Raw genomic sequence first — 16,191 nt, forward strand, 5'->3', positions numbered from 1 at the left:
CAGACAATAAACCGGTGCACTTGTCCACACCCCTCAGGGAACATGATCTACTGAGATCTTAAGCAAGATATAGAGATTCAGGTCCAGTTGATGTTTGCGAAGCGGTACTGTGTACCAAGCAAGCCCTGAGCAAGATGACTCCATATATCATTCCTTGTTTGAAACTAACTTATTAACATTTGAAGTTTATAGAACAGAGGTTCTCAACCTTTACACCAGAATCATCTGGGGAGCTTTTTGAACCTATGCCTGAGATCCACCTCAGATCAATTAAATCAGTATCTCTAGGGATGGGGTGTGGGTAGTGGTATGTTTTTATAACTCTCCGGGTGGTTCCATGTGCAGTTGGGGCTGAGAACCATGGTCAGAAGGACTTAACATTAAAACACTGGTGTGGACTCAGAGCTGGCAATGTGGAAGACACCCCCCCCCCCCACTTGCTCTAGGGCAGTGGGGCTCAAAGTGTGCCTGGACCACCCGCAGCAACATCAACGGCGAACTTGTTAGAAACACATAGTCTCTGGCTACCTCCCATACTGCTGAATCAGAAACTCTTGAGTTGGGACCCAGCAATCTCTTTATTTTTTTTTTTTTAAGATTTTATTTATTCATTTGACAGAGATAGAGATAGCCAGCGAGAGAGGGAACACAAGCAGGAGGAGAGGGAGAAGAAGAAGCAGGCTTCCAGCAGAGGAGCCTGATGTGGGGCTGGAACCCAGAATGCTGGGATCACGCCCTGAGCCAAAGGCAGACGTTTAACGACTGAGCCACCCAGGCGCCCCCCAGCAATCTCTTTAACAGATTTCCAGGAGAGGCTGGTGTTCCTAGCGTTGAACCAAACTGGGGATTCTGAGGGTTGAATGGTTACAAGGCTGAGAGGTCTGGCTGTCCACACTTGCTCTCCTGTTTTTCTTAAACCCATATGTACACTGTGCTTGGTGAGCCAGTTACGTTGGTTTTTCAAGGGTTATATAGATGTATGCAATTTCCTCTTTTAGGCTAACTTTACAACTTCACCAGGCCTTCCCCTCACCCCACGTATACATTCTGCAGTGTACATAGTCTCTCTGTGACATTGCCACGCCTCAATGTCACAACCCCGCCCCTATGTGCGTCACAGTGTCCAGGGTTCCAGACACGTGGAACAGTCGGATATCCCATGAAAGCGCGCCCAGACGCCAGGGGCGCACTCTGAGCCGGAATGGGAGACTGGAAAGGCTATATCAGTGCGGTGCTGCGGGACCAGCGCATTGACGATGTGGCCATCGTGGGCCACTCAGACAATCGCTGCGTGTGGGCATCGCGTCCAGGAGGCCTTCTGGCTGCCATATCACCGCAAGAGGTGGGTGTGCTCACAGGGCCTGATCGGCGCACCTTCCTGCAGGCCGGCCTGAGCGTGGCAGGCCGCCGCTGCTGCGTCATCCGCGACCACTTGCTGTCTGAGGGCGATGGAGTTCTGGACGCACGCACTAAGGGGCTGGATGGGCGTGCGGTCTGCGTGGGCCACACCCCGCGCGTGCTCCTCGTGCTCATGGGCCGACGGGGCGTGCACGGGGGCATCCTCAACAAGACAGTGCATGAACTAATCAAGGGGCTGCGCACACAGGGCACCTAGCAGGACAGCTAGGCTGCTGTGCGGCTGGAACAAAATAAACTGGTGGGCGTGGCTGGCTCATCCTATGTTTGAGCGCAGGGCAGCTGCAGATGAGCCAACCAGTTTCCGCGGAAGATTCTTGCAGGGGGGAGTACCTGATGGGGCTGGGATTCTGAGTCCAGAGGCTTCCCAGCCTCCTGTACCCTAGACCTGGCTTATCCATGAGTGCCCTGCAGAGGCCTCTAGCCTGACTTCCCAGAGTCCTTTCCCAAAAAAGCTTTCCACACCTCTGTACAAGACACACTATGAAGGGAGCCCTTCCCAAATTCCAGCACCCCAGCTAGGCCCCGTGGGGTCAGGGAGTCAGGCTGGAGGCCCGTGTACTTCTCACCCCTTCCACTTGGGAGGAGGAAGCCTTTGCAAGTGTTGTGAGTGGATGATGGAGTAGGGCTGGTAGCTTGGAGAGCAGCTCTGGGGCTCCTGGGTTCTTGCATATCCTCCCACATACCCCAAAGGGAGTGGAAGGAGAACACACATCCAAGACCATCACAGTGAGTTCTAGGGCCCTAGGCCCTTCCTTCCCTCTTGGGATCCAAAGTCCCCAGAGGACTCCCTGGGCTAGAAGGAAGGACTTAGGTGTCTCCTGCCCCTTGACCCTAACTCTGCAGGCCTCAGCTCCAGGGCCCCTTATGGAAAAGGAGGAATTGAAAATCTTGGATGGTTTTAAGTGAGGCTTGGTTTATTGCCCAAAGGTAAAGGACAAAGGTGGGAGGGAGGGTGGCTAGTCCCTGCCCACTATGCGCTGGGGCCCAGAGCACGGCCTCTCTTGCCCATTTTCACCTTCCCTGCCCCCTTCAGTGTCTCCCGACAAGCTGCTACCTGTCACTTGTTTTCTGGAACACTAATCTTATCCCAGAAAGGGGGAGAAAGTCCAGAGGCAGGGAGAGACCAGAGGAAGTCAGCTAGATGGGGTGGGTGGGGATGGCCCTCCTTATACTTGCCTTGGGGGTGGTCCCAGGCCCTAGGAGGGACTCCCAGGAAGTCTGAATCAGGGGTTGGACTCATTAAGGCAGGGTTAGGTGGATTGTTGGGGTGAGCTTGCAGGAAATAGTGCTGCTGAGCCCCAAGCCATGGTCTACCTCCCAACCCAGATGGAGAGCACACAGACTTGTAAATGCATAATGAGAATTTAATTCCTTTTTCATCACGCAGTATTGGGAAAGGGGGTTGTAGCCGTGCTGCAGAACAGCTGGGTGAGGATGAGGAGTGTGGTATAATGGAGCAAGGAAGGTGACAGGGAGGGGCGAGAACTCAGCCAGTGACTCAAGCACCCACATCTCTGCACAAGCAAATAGCTGCAAGTCATGTCCTCAGACCCACCCTTACTCCCCCTCTGCCGAGTTGGACTTGTGTGTACAGGAGAACCAAGCACAGGCCTCCAAACAAGACCCCCTTATGGGCCGCGGACTCAAAATCGTAGCCAGGCACCCTGTAGCCCGCACACAGCCCCCCACAGGTGCGTCAGTCCACACATGCAGGATGACACACGGTCTCACTGGACATGCCCACACACGCGCACACGCTGACTCTCCGTCACACGAGCCCAGAGCTCTGAGGACCCGCACAAGGACAGGCCCATGCCCAGAGTGCACGGACACACCCCGCTGCCCTAACACAGTGGGGATCAAACACCAGCCCTTCCCTGCCCCTGGTGGCACTTTGGGCCGCAGGCTAGAGGCGGGTGGCACTGTGTCGAGCAGGCAGTGCCAGGCGGGGGGAGGGGGTGGCGGGGGGCAGCTCCTCCAGGAAGACCCTGGTGGGCGGCGGGGGTGAGCGGGGCTCCGGCCTGGCGCAGCACAGGGTGGCGCGGGTGATGAGGCGGTCCAGGGGCTGCAGGGAGTGCATCCAGCGAGGCAGGAAGTCCCACGTCTGCAGCCACCGGGGCAGGCGTCTGGGGCTGCGGTTCTGCAGGACGCTGACGAGCACCACGAAGGCCAGCAGGGCCCCGAAGGGTGCGCCCACACCCACCATGGCCTGCCAGCCTGCCATGGAGACGCCGAACACCAGCGAGGGCAGCAGCAGGAAGCAGAAGAGGAGGTAGAGCACGGCAAACCAGCGGTACTTGGCGGTGCGCTTGCCCAGCGCCTTGGCCATGCGGATGGGCAGCCGTGTGCAGGGCACCGGGTACCACAGCAGGATGCCCGAGATGTTGAAGAAGAAGTGGCAGAGGGCGATCTGTAGAGGAGAGGCCAGAGGGGCTGAGGTGGGCCTGGGCCCCGGCTCCCTGCCATGCTGGCAGGCATCAATAACAGGAGCCCGGCCCGGGCATCAGGGACGGCAGGGCTGATGTGCTCCTAGTAAAATACTGAGACACTTCTGGACCAAACGCGACACGTTTTCCCCCACTGGCCCCTCTTGCAAATTCCCTGGCAGATCCTGCCCAAACCCAGCAGCAAAGAGATGCATCTAGTTTCTGGCTCAGCAGCTCTGGCCTCCTGATTGGTTCGAGCCCTGTCCCCAGCCCCAGGCTTGTCCTGACTCCTTTGCTCCCAGAACAGCAACCCCTTTGCCATCTGCCCCCCTACTTGTCCTTGGTCCCCAAGAATGGGTCAGCCACGGTCGTGCTGTACCCCTGCCTCAGAGTACAAATCCCACTGTTGTTCGCATAATTATCTGAGTAATTTCTGCCTGGTAGATGCCAAGGTCTTGGAGGTGGCACCGGGCCAACTTGGCCCCCTGTGGTTTCCACAGAGCCTGGCATAGTGGGTGGCCCGTAGTAGGCAGGCAAGAACTTTGTTACCTGGTGTCCCACCCTGGGTCAGGTGCCACACCTCAGGCCCAGCCCTGTCTTGCCCCTGGCAGGCGCCCTCCCAGACGCACCTGGAAGGAGCTGGACAGCTTCTCCCTGGGGCTGGCCAGCGCAGCCAGGATGGCCGTGGTGGTAGTGCCAATGTTGGAGCCCAGCGTGAGGGGGTAGGCCCTCTCGATGCTGATCACACCCAGGCCTGGGGGCAGATGGGATAGGTTCTCCCCAGGCCCCTCCTTCAGCTCTTCCCCTGCCAGCCTCCCCCCCACCGCCCGCCGCCTCGCCACGGGCACTCACCAATGAGTGGGGTGATGGCCGAGGTGAACACAGAACTGCTCTGGACAACGAAGGTCATGCCGGCACCCACCACCATGGCAAAGTAGCCTGTGGCCCAGGTGAAGGGGGCGGGGAAGTCTGCGAGGACACCCCCGTCCCAGCAGGGTCAGTAGGAGGGCATTGGGAGAGTAGCCAGGACTTTCCTTGGGGAGGAGGTTTTGGAGGCCAGCTTCCAAGTGGGGCCTTGTCAGTCCAGTCCCCTGCTGAGCTGCGGCGGCTTCTACCCGCCCTCCTTGATCTTGGATTAAAGGCCCTTCTCAGCCTGGTTCCGTCACACAATTGCTTAGACTGTTCCCTCTGCCCAGAACACCCTCCTTCCTTCTACATGTTCCTCCTCAGGGCTCAGTGCAGATACAGTGGCTGCTGAAAAGCCCTCCCTGACCCTTGGCCCTCAGGCAGACTTTGTTTCTCGCGTCCCTAAGCTCCCATAGACCCACAAATGCACCTGACTCCAGCATTTGTTACAGGGCCAGGCTCTGTCCCCAAAGCTTCGGATGAAAATCAGGTGGTGTCACTCCCCTGCCCCAACCCTTCAAGTGCCCCCATTACCCTTTAGTGCAGTCCAGGCTCCGAGCACAGCCTGTGGGGCCCCGTGATCTGCTCCATCCCTGTTACCTTGCCGACCTCTCCCTGCCTCCCTCACTGAGCTCCCGCCACACTGCTGGCCACCTCTCTGCCCAGCTGGTCCTGCCTCTGTGCCTCCGCACCTGTGTCGCTCCCACAGAACACTCCCCAGCCACATCTGACTGCTCACTTCGGCCTCCTCACAGAGGCCGCTGACTGCCCATTGAAAGCAGCTTCGTCTGTACTCTCTGTCATTTTTGCTTTCCCCTTGGCAGGCCCTCTATCTGAATGTGTCCCTTGATCATTTAGTTTTCACTGCACATCCGTCTCCTCCTCTGGGCTGGGAGTCCCCTGAGGGGAGGCTCCATCTCTGTGGCTCAGCTCCGTATCCTCGGCACTACACCGTGCTTGGGCACGCGGCTGTAGTGAGTATTTGTTGAATGCATCAGTGGCCTCTGAGAATCTGTTTAGAGCCACCTATGGGAATGGAAACACAGCCAGAGGCAGCCACAGACCCCCCGCTGCCAGCACCACAGGAGCCTCGGAAATCACCCGACCCAACCTCTTCTTTGTTCACAGGGAGAAACTGGGGCTTTAAGATGGCAGGGCTTTACCCAGATCACACAGCAAAACAGTGGTGGGACTTAGTAAGATTTGGAAGGGCCCATCCTGGGGCCCGCACACCCAGTTCTTGGGGGCTCACCAGTGTTGATGACCTTCTGAATGACCTTAGCCACCTGGCCCTTAAGCAGAGAGTTGAGCATCTTGACAAGGAGAATGAGGCAGGTACATAGGAGCACCAGGGAGCCGGCCAGCAGAATGAGCCCCACAGCCAAGTCAGGCAGCCCCGTGTCCACGAAGATGTGGTTGCCTGGCAGGGGGAGTGTCAAGCTGCTGAGAGCTGAACCCCACAGCTTGTTCCCAGCCCCCCACCTTTGCTGCCCTCTTGGGATTGGAGCCTAAGGCCCCACCTCAGGCTGCTTCAGCCTCAACAGTAGGGCCTAGCCCAAGCCCAGCAGCTGAACTGGTTGACAGCTGGCTTTCCTGGGACTGGCAGCAGCCGGCGGGGGGGGGGGGGGGGTACAGCTCTTCCTCTGCCCAGTTCTGCCCCGGCCATGCCAAACATCTCCCGTGATGCAGGCACTCACATTTCTCCATGGTGGCATTTCCAGCGGTCCAGCTGGTGTTGGCCTCTGCCTTGGGCCTGGTGGAGGGAGCCTAGATTAAGAGGAGAGTGACTTAGAATTTAGGAAAATGTAGCCTGGGGTTGGGGATGGGGGCGGTTAGGGAGAGGTGGGGGGTGTGGAGGTAGGCCTCCTGACTACATGCCCTTGGACAGTTGGTTTGCCTCTCTGGGCCTGTCTGCTCTGCTGGAGAGATGGGGATGGAAATGCCTGCCACACAAGACTCTGGCCATGGTCAGCCCTCTGAATATTCTGTCCTATCACTCTGCCGGTCTGGCTCTCACTGGCGCAGGCAGGGGCTTCCCGATCCTGTGGCTTCTTGTCCTCATTTTCTTCCACCTCTCCTTGGCATTGGGTGCTTCTGACCATGGCCCTCCTTCTGAAAACTCTCCCTTCCTCATCCTTTACCATCCATCCCTCTCCTGGTGCCCCCCCCCCCCAGCTTCCCAGCCCCTGTGCCCCATCCTCTCTCCCGAGGCACCATTAGCCCAAGCTCCATTGTCCTGTTGCTCAAATCCTTATGGGGGAGGTTGGGGTAGAGGGGGAGGACCACAGGTGGGCAGAAGTCCAGCCCCCACCCTTCCTCCACCCCCCACCTACTCCTCAGTGGGGAGAGGCCCCCCAGTTCAGAGGGCCCAGGGCCAGGCCGGTAGCTTAAATAAGGGGCTCAGGCTAAGTGTGGGGGTGGTGGAGGGGTGTGTGTTGGGCCTATAGGGGCAGCAGCCACTCAGCTCCAAGCCAGTGTCACCACCCGGGGACGTAGCCCCGCACGGCCAAATGGCCCGGTTCTATAAGAGAAACCCCATACTTCACAATTATGTGAGGGCCAGTTTGGTCTGGACCACTACTTTGCAGCCTCATTGGACCGAGGAATTATTTTTTCTTAAATGCAACTGGGGAACCTTATCTTTCTCTCAGGATCCCAGCCTTGAAAGGAGAAAGCAGGCTGGGCTTGGATGAGGAAAAACCATCTCCCAAAGGAAGAACCGAGCCCCACGGAGGGACAGTGACTCCCAGGGCTCCAGGCAAAACGCCAAAGCTACAGCTTTTCCTTATTCACCCTCTGCGGCCTCTGGGAGCTGATATGGGCCCTGGTGCCAGGAAGTTCTACACCCCACAGCCCCGGACCGCCCCTGTGCTGAGGGTAGTATCTCAGGTGGGGTAGCGGCACTTCAATGTCATGGCTCCTTTAGGGTTTATTCCGAACCGTGTCATGTATAAAATGTAAGATAGGAGGACACCGGGGCGGTTCAGCCGGTTAAGCGTCTACTTCAACTCAGATCACGATCCAGGGTCCTGAGATCAAGTCCTGCATCAGGCTCCTTGCTCATCAGGGAGCCTGCTTCTCCCTCTGCCTGCTGCTCCCCCTGCTTGTACTCTCTCTCTCTCTGACAAATAAATGAATAAAATCTTTTTAAAAATGTATGGTAGAGGTAAGAACTGTTTCTGGTGCCTAGCTTCAAATCTTGTTTCTCTTAGGGGCCTGAGCTGCTATGAGTGGGATAGTGTGCTGATCTGTGCTCCAGCTGGGTAGACCAGGGCCCTGGACCACCCTCAAACCCAGGCCATAGCTGCAAGAGGAAAGAATGCTCTCTGATGGGCTCTGCCAGAAAAGCAGGCTGGGAAATCGGTGGTGACTGCCGCGTGGGTGGGAGAGAGCCAGGTGTAAGGGGGAGAGCAGTGTGTTTGCTGTCCAGGAGATCTGAGCAAGTCCTATTTCTTGTGCCAACTACCTGGGGCAATTTATGCCACCTCTCTGAGCCTGTTTAAAGCAGGATGACTTAAGAGCTGTGATAAAGAGGCACCTAGATGGCTCAGTTGGTTAAGTGGCTGCCTTTGGCTCAAGTCATGGTCCCAGGGTTCTGGGATCGAGTCCTGCCGCGGGCTCTTTGCTCATCAGGGAGCCTGATTCTCCCTCTCCTTCCGCCCTTCCCCCTGCTTAGGCTTTCTCTCTCTCTCTCTGTCAAATCAATCAATCAATCAATCTTTTAAAAAAAAAAGCTGTTATAAAGGTTACAGGAGAAAACGTGTGAAGCGCTCTCTGCAGGTCAGTAAGACATCATGCCTCCTAAAGCTCCCTGGTCCCTGGGCCCATCTAGGACCACACAGTGGGAAGGGCGTGTGCTTATGCGTTTGTGTGAGTGAGATTGAGTTTCTAGGTCAGGATCAATGGCTCCTGCAGGTGTGTCTGAGGATCCTGGCCCTGCTGGGGAAGACCGTGGTGGGCCAGCCTGGAGCCCTGGGAGGCAGATGATCCCTGAGACGAATGGGTGCCTGACCAGCCTGTGCCCCACTAACCTGGTTGGGCCCAGGGTCTTTTAGGAGAGGAACTTCACAGGGGTAGGGCTGTGTGTGTCCCACTCAGGGCTGGCTGTGTTAGGGCAGGGCAAGGCTAAGGCCCCTAGGGTTTTGACCCTTGACCTTCCTGCCTGGGGTTGTGTGGCTCCTGCTGAGCTCAAGGGAAGGGGGGACGGTGCGGTGCTGAAGAGACTATAAAGTGCAAGAGAGGAGTAGGGGTGGGAATGCCAGAGAAGGGGTGGGCTGCACTGTTGGGCTGGGGGTGGGTACTGAGTGAGGGGTGGGAGCAGGCCCAGGGCTTCCTTGTCAAGAAGGTGGGAGCTCTAGGGGCGCCTGGGTAGCGCAGTCGTTGAGCGTCTGCCTTCGGCTCAGGGCGTGATCCCGGCGTTCTGGGATCGAGCCCCACATCAGGCTCCTCCGCTGGGAGCCTGCTTCTTCCTCTCCCATTCCCCTGCTGTGTTCCCTCTCTCGCTGGCTGTCTCTCTCTCTGTCACATAAATAAATAAAATCTTTAAAAAAAAAAAAAAAGGTGGGAGCTCTAGCCTTGATAAATAACTGGGCAGCCCAGCGTCTGGGACATAGCCCTAGTTGTGCCCATCCTTCCTGGGCCTGGGGGTGTAGTGGGGGGTGGTGAATTCTGTGGGAAGAACAGAATAAATGAGCCCCAGGAGCCCTAAGCTGAAACCCCAGCTGAGCCACTCCCAGCTGTGTGATACTGGACCAAAAACTTAACTTCTCTGGGCCCCAATTTCCTTCCAGGCGACATGAGGTCTATAATGCTGCCCACCTCTTCTTCCCAGGGGCTGGTTTTGAGGACTCTTGGAAGAGAGTTAGGATTTAAGTGCCAGTAGGAACTATAGGACATGATTAAGCTCACAGAAGACTGCCAGGCTCCAAGAATCCTTTCCCTCGGGGGAAACACACAGGATGTGGGCCTGTGCCCTAGTTCAGCGTGCAGGGGAAGGGGAGCTGTAGGGTCTTTGTTTTTCTGGAAGCAGAAATCGCCGTGCCAGCAGCGCCATCTGGTGGCAAAGAGGAGAACTCCTTCTTAGAGCCACACCTACCACCCCTAGAGCAGTCTCTGGGTGGCTGTGGTCACCTGGTGGTATTCAGGCCGGATGGGCAGAGTGGGAAATGGACACATATGGTGGGACACCAGACTGGCTTCTGGAAGAAGCAGTGAGATGGGGGCTCAGAAGCATGGGGTCCAGATTCCACCAGGATTTCCATCTTACCTCGATGGTATGGACTTGGGCAAGCCTCTCTGAGCCTGCAAAGTGGGCCAGTGATAAATCCTGTTTCCCTGGCTGCAAGTCCTCAAAGGGTGCTTGTTTAAGCCAGGCAAGTACAGCTGGCAGTCTACAGTGTGAGTACCTAAGAAGGTGAGTCCCATGCCTGTGGTAGGCCCCTGCAGTGTCAAGAGGTGTTGGCGCATTAAAATTGCCTCTGGGTTTTCTTCCGCCATCTGGAAACCCTCAGATTCCCAATACCGTCTTTGGTGACTGGGTTCCTTGCAGAGTGGTTTGGGTGAGGTTGGGTCCAGTTGGGTGAAAGCTGGAGGCCACAAGAACAGGTTGGAAGGGAGTCTCGGTGGCCACAGGAAGCCTTAGAGGCTGGTGAGGGAGGGGCCACCAGCACACATGGCGAGAGCAGGCACGTGGCTGCGGAGCCACGTTCCACATGACCCGACCTCGAGAGAGGGTGAGAACAGGGAGCTTGGATGCCACCCCTCGGCTCCTCTCCGAGCCAGGGAAATCCCATCTGGCTACTGCTCTGCAGGACCAGTTCTTCCAGGAGAGTTGGGCTGGGAGACCAGAGCTCAGGGAAGCAGCGTCTGGAGCAGCAAGGACAGCCCCCCACCCCTGCCCCAAGTGACCTTGGGTGGCTGACTTCACAGGAGTGGGCCCCAGGTTCCTCTTGTGGAACATGGGAGACTCGTCTCCCCCTCGCCAGCACTTTGTGAGGATTCCGTCAGGGGCAGGCCACGTCTGGTGCAGTGCTGCCAGGGGAGGCCTGCTGGACGGGGCGGCAGGGGGCAGCGGCGCTTTCAGAGCGAGGGAGGGACTCCGCAGCCCAGGAGCTCCCTCCCGTGGCTTGTCTTCTGTGAAGATCAAACGGTGTGATTTCTGGGTCCTCTAGATTCTGCTGTGAGGTGAGGAGGATTTGGGCAATTCCGAGAGCTCAGAGAGTGCCCAGGGGGCTGGTGAGAAGGCGGCACTGTGTTGGAGGGGTCACAAAGCCAGCATAAGAGCTGCCCGCATGGGCTTTTTGATGTCGGACTGCCTGGAACACTCAGAAGTGCTGAACCAGAGCTGCGCACGGCTCAGGGCGGGTTGAAAGGATGCTGTGTTCACGCTGGGATCAAGGGCCGGTGACATCAAGCAGCAAGCAGGGAGGATGAGGGGGCCAGGCTGAGCCGAGCCTTGGGCTTCAGGTTTCCTTCTCTCCGTTCTGGATGGAGTTGCTTCTTGGACGTGATAATTAAGGAGAAGCAAATACCGTGGATTACGGTTTTGATGAAGCACTTCCATTTTCGTGGCTGAGTGAGAAAGTGTACTACTGATCGCCTGCTTTCTTGTGAGTCTGGTGTCGTGGCAGGTCCACAAATGGCCCCCTGATCCAAACACATCTTCACTCCAGGCAGTAGAAACAGTGCAGAAGGCTGCATGGACACAGGCCCGCGGCAGTCTCCGGGGCAGGAGCCCCGACGAGAGTACAAGTGGCTCTCATGTCTCCAGTGAGGTCTCCACGTGGCCCACTTGTTTTGGTCCAGCTTTCCCAGCACCTTCATAACCCCCTCACAGCCCCCTCCCACATTACCTGGGCCCCAAAACATGGCACAGCTGAATCATGACTCCCCCTGGCGCCCTAGCGGGAAGAAGAAAGCTCTAGACTGCTAGACCTGTCCTCAGGGCCCTGAAGTGGCAGGACAAGCTCTCGCAAGTGTCTCAGCCTCTCGGAGCCTGTTCTCTACCTGTGAAGCCAGAGCTAGAGGCAGATCACTCGTTCTCAAACCTGAGCATGGAGCAGACCTAGAGGACTTGTTGAAACATAGGCTACTGCGCCCCACCCCTCAAGTTTTTTCTGATATGTTTTCCCTAGAACTTAGTAGGTGTAGGGAAGGGCTGAGTGTCTTGTAGCTCTAATGGGTTCCCAGGTGGGACAGGTGCTGCTGGTCCACACTGGAGAACCACTGGGCTAGACTGATGACATGCCGATTCGAGTCCATTGGTGACAGCTGCCTAAAGCCGCCGGGAGCCTGGAAGGGATTGGCACAGTATTACCTGTGGCCAGACCTGAGACTCACCCCCGTGGGGTCCGGGTGGCACCAGATTCGGATGAGACTGTGGTTTCTCAGGGACTCGTCACCGGTGGCAATGCTAGTAATCACAGATTTGTCTAGCTGTGCACAAGATGTGAGGGGGGGTGAGAGAGGGGCCCTTACTGCCCCCCAGCCCCCACCCCATGCCAGCCTTGCCTCCACCTGAATGATGAGCTTGGTGAAGGGCTCCGTGATGATCTTGAGCAGGTCAGGGGCGTCGCGGCCACCACGGATGTTGAAGGAGGCGACCACCAGTCCAGTGACATGGTGCAGGTACCCGGTGGCAGCCTCCAGGGGCAGCAGGACCAGGACCGACAGCCAGTTAAAGCAGTCATGCACTGTGGCCCCTGCGAAGGCCCTGGGCAGGGAGGACACATTGCAGAGCAGGCCAGGGCCAGGATGCACTTACACTGGGGGCTCCTGGCACCTGGGAACACCCTCCCCCGACACACACAGGCCCCTCCCCACTCTACCCCCTCACCGCCGGAAGTCAGTCCTGTCCCCCGCCTGCATCAAGGCCACGATGGTGTTGGTGACAGAGGTGCCGATGTTGGAGCCCATGATGATGGGGATGGCAGAGCTCACCTCCAGCACTAGTAGAAGAAGGACCTCGTAACTAACTGTGTGAGGGCCACCCGGCTCCGTCCCCCAGAAACACCTCCCTCCAGCCCCGCTGCCCACGACCCAGCCCCCACTGGGCGGTCCTGCCACGACACTGCCCAGCCTTGGTGTCACGTGTGATGTGTGTGTGTGCATGGTGGACAGATGCACTGCGTGTGCACACGTGTAGATGACGGCACATGTCCGGCATGCAAATGCGGATCCGTGCTCGTGCGCACGCGTGTGGTGGTTAGTTTCCTGAGCTGGCTTAGCGGCTCTAGTACGCAGTGCTCCGATCCAACGCGGGTCTAGATGCTGCTGCGAGGGCGTTCCGCAGGTGTGATCACCTCCACAACCAGCTGACTTTAAGTAAAGGGGATTAGCCTTGATAATCTGAGTGGGCCTCATCCAGGGAGATAAAGGCCTTAAAAGCAAAACTGAGGCTATCCCGCATAGGCTTCCCCCCAAGAGTTCCAGCCTGCCCTTCCTAACAACCGGCCCTACAGATTTTGGATTTGCTGAGCCAGCCCCATGATCACGTAAACCAATTCCTTGCAATAAATCATATGCACATCTCCAGCAGGTTCTATTTCCCTGACCAATGGAATAAGTAGTGACTATGTGGTGATCCAGAGCCAAGCCTTCTTGGGGGGGGGGACTCCCTATTTGCCACCCTGTCCAGATCTTGAGGCACCCCTCCTGGCTGAGACTACTCCTGGCCGCACCTTGGAAGACAGAGTGGGAGATGCTGGAGTCCTGCCCTTTGCCCTTAGCTCCCTGGCCCCACTTCTGTCCCTGGCCCCCAGCCCTGACACACCACCTCAGCCCCCAACCAGCGCACGCAGCCCCCCCTTTCCCTGCCCTGGTGGGCCAACTTACAGCCGGAGGAGACCATGCTGACAATGATGGACGTGGAGGTGCTGGAGCTCTGCACCAGCACAGTCACCAGGATCCCCACCACCAGCCCCGCCACTGGGTTGGACAGGATGGCATTGTCCTTGAAGATGTCACCAGCCACCTTCCCTGAGGAGCATGAGCCAGCATTGCCTGATGCCCTTCAGGAGCCCTGTCCCTGTCCCCTCCCAGGCCCTACCTCCAGCCAGCTGGAAGGCGGAGCTGAGCACATCCAGGGAGCAGACGAAGAGGTAGAGAAAGGCGAGCATCAGTGGCACCTTGAGGAGAGTCATGCCAGCCCGGCGCAGCTTCTGGGCCAGCCCAGGCTCTGGAGATGGACCAGTCGTGAGCACAGGGGCAGGGGCTAGGGCACTGACTGCTGACGCCCCTGCTATCCACCCCCTGCCCAGGCCCACCTGGCTTCTGCTCGTCCTCCAGGGCCAGCTTGGCAGGCAGGGGGTCATGGCGCTCCAAAACCTCCCCGTAGGGGCAGCCGTGCTCAGTAAGGGCCACAGGGCCCAGGCTGGGGAAGGCGTAGGCGGAGGCCCCTGGGATCCTGTGCAGGACTGGGGAGGGAGGCTGGTCAGGAGTTTCCAGAAGCCCTGGGATAGGCGGGGTTGGGGAGTGGGCTGGCAGAAGGGTGGAGACCTCACGGGGCGGGGGGGGCGACATGAGCAACTGTGGGCATACGGGGTCTGGGGACGGGAGCAGCACTCACCCTGAGGGCTGGGCACATAGGCAAAGGCTGTCCCACGCATCATGTGTCCTCCTCGGACTGGGAGTGGGGAGACAGCTGGGCCCCCCAGCCTCTCTCCATAGGACATCATCCTGGGCACACACTGTTGGGCGGCAGCACAGCGAATGACAGCTACTGTGTCCTAGAAACTTACACATACTCACCCACCCACCATCCACATCCATACCCACGTACTCACATGCACAAATACCCCTAGTGTGCGATCCCTGCACCACCCGGTGAAGCACGCCCTCCACCCCCATATATACCAGAGATGCACACTCAGGTACTCAGCCCAGATTCACGTATTCATTCATTCAGTGAGTATTTATTGAGAAGCTACTCTATCCCAGGCGCCGAGCTAGACGCTGGGGTACAGCGATGACTAAATATGAGGACAAATCCGGCCCCCAGGGAGCTCCAAGCCTCTTGGGGAGACAGATGTCAATGAAATAATCCCTCAAATAGAAATTGGCAGTGGGGCTAAATGTTCTGATGACAGATACAGGTGCCCCCAGAGGGCCCCATGGCAGGGGGTGGGAGGGAGAGACCATCAGGTGGAGATGAACATGGGTAGGAGCTGCTGGATGGCGAGGGAGAAGGGCACGTGTGCAGGAGCCTTGGGAGGGGAAGGGCCTGAGAGTGTCCTGCAGGCGGAGGGGCCAGGGAAGGTGTGTTAGCAGAGCTTGCAGATGTGGGCCAAGGCTGAGCAGGTGGGAGGAGTTCTGACCGTCCTGAGAGCCGAGAGGAGCCATGGACACCTGCTGGCTCATGGGACCCCTGGATGTGCACTCAGGGAAAGGTTCACTGGCCTGGATCCCGAGCTCCTGGGTTCCCTTCACAGATGAACTTCTTTCTGCATCTTCCTCCCTCCCTCCCAGCAATAAACAAACACTGATATCCTTTCTCCCACTAATGAGTTTCAGACCAGGACTGATTTAGGTAAGGAGGTTTCCCCATGCTATCTCCAATTTGGGAAGCCCTTGGCTTGTTTTAGGGCCCCCTGAACTGCCCCAGGAATTCTTGGTTGTTGGGGTAGGAGTACCCCGGCCTATATCAACAACCCATACCCCCACACTGCTATATTGTCCCAAGGGCTCTTGGCTGTTTGGTGGGGTGGGGGAGGGCACTGAGCTAAATCCCAAGCCCTGGAAAAGCAGGAGTCCTCTTTACTTTGGGGGGGTAAGCGAGGCTGGACTGGGACCAAGATGTTATGGGTGCAGGAAGGGGAAGCACAGTTAGGGCAGAGGAGAGGGATGATAGGCTATTGCCTACTAAGACTTGGGAATGGGTTTGGGAGCGGGGAGCCCTGGGCTTACCTTGGGGTTCTGTGTTTCGGCTCTTGCTCAGCTGCTTATGGAAGCCCCAGGGGCCTGAGGAAGAGCTGGGACCCTCCTTTTTATACCCTTGGGTCAAGGGCAAAGTCCCAAAACCCTGGCTGCCCTCCCTCTGTTCCCTAATTAACCTCACCCCTGAGATTCCTCCCAGTTAATTACTAATCGTCAGCTCTGCTGGGGAAGTCTGTGGTCAGGCTTTCCCTTTCCCCACACAGAAACTCCGCCTGAAAGAGACCCAAACCCAGCTAGGGCCCATCTTCTGCCCCCAGGCAGAGACCCTGATGCCACTTATGCACCTTATTCCCAGGGTCCCCAAAGAGATTTCATGGCTCCAGCTGCTTCCCCTCCTTCCTGGCCCGACAGGACTCCCCATGGAGTGACCGAACAGCCCGTGGCCTTGCCACGCGTGTGGATGTCTGTGCCTCTGTCTGTGGGTCTTGGGGGCATGTGATGGGAGAAGTAACAGGAGAGAAACCTGGAAAGACTACATAGTGTTGAGTCAGGGAGGGTTTCCGGTGTA

At 57.6% G+C, this 16,191-nt stretch overlaps 2 protein-coding genes across 5 annotated transcripts; one reads left to right on the plus strand and one right to left on the minus strand.

Annotated features, from left to right (window-relative positions):
- The first annotated feature begins 95 nt into the window (after positions 1 to 95).
- On the plus strand, positions 96 to 3,018 carry PFN3 (profilin 3). Its single transcript, XM_045796866.2, has one exon. It carries the CDS (start codon positions 1,202 to 1,204, stop codon positions 1,613 to 1,615), a length of 414 nt encoding a protein of 137 aa, XP_045652822.1. The 5' UTR covers positions 96 to 1,201; the 3' UTR covers positions 1,616 to 3,018.
- SLC34A1 (solute carrier family 34 member 1) lies at positions 2,763 to 15,738 on the minus strand. 4 transcript variants are annotated; one of them, XM_045796540.2, is made up of 13 exons: positions 15,654 to 15,738; positions 14,317 to 14,437; positions 14,015 to 14,164; positions 13,798 to 13,926; positions 13,584 to 13,727; positions 12,586 to 12,697; positions 12,267 to 12,462; positions 12,090 to 12,185; positions 6,449 to 6,518; positions 6,004 to 6,171; positions 4,698 to 4,814; positions 4,475 to 4,599; positions 2,763 to 3,829 (listed from the first exon to the last, which is right to left on the minus strand). In XM_045796540.2, the coding sequence occupies exons 2-13, from the start codon at positions 14,423 to 14,425 to the stop codon at positions 3,326 to 3,328; spliced, it is 1,920 nt and encodes a 639-aa protein (XP_045652496.1). In that variant the 5' UTR covers positions 14,426 to 14,437; positions 15,654 to 15,738; the 3' UTR covers positions 2,763 to 3,325. The 4 variants fall into 4 exon arrangements, with proteins under 4 accessions (XP_045652496.1, XP_045652715.1, XP_045652661.1 ...); XM_045796759.2 differs by lacking the exon at positions 13,584 to 13,727; XM_045796705.2 differs by lacking the exon at positions 12,090 to 12,185.
- Positions 15,739 to 16,191: the final 453 nt, after the last annotated feature.

The sequence above is a fragment of the Ursus americanus genome, chromosome 15, assembly GCF_024610735.1.
Source record: "Ursus americanus isolate L20-20 chromosome 15, mUrsAme1.1.p, whole genome shotgun sequence".
In the NCBI taxonomy this organism is placed as follows: domain Eukaryota; kingdom Metazoa; phylum Chordata; class Mammalia; order Carnivora; family Ursidae; genus Ursus; species Ursus americanus.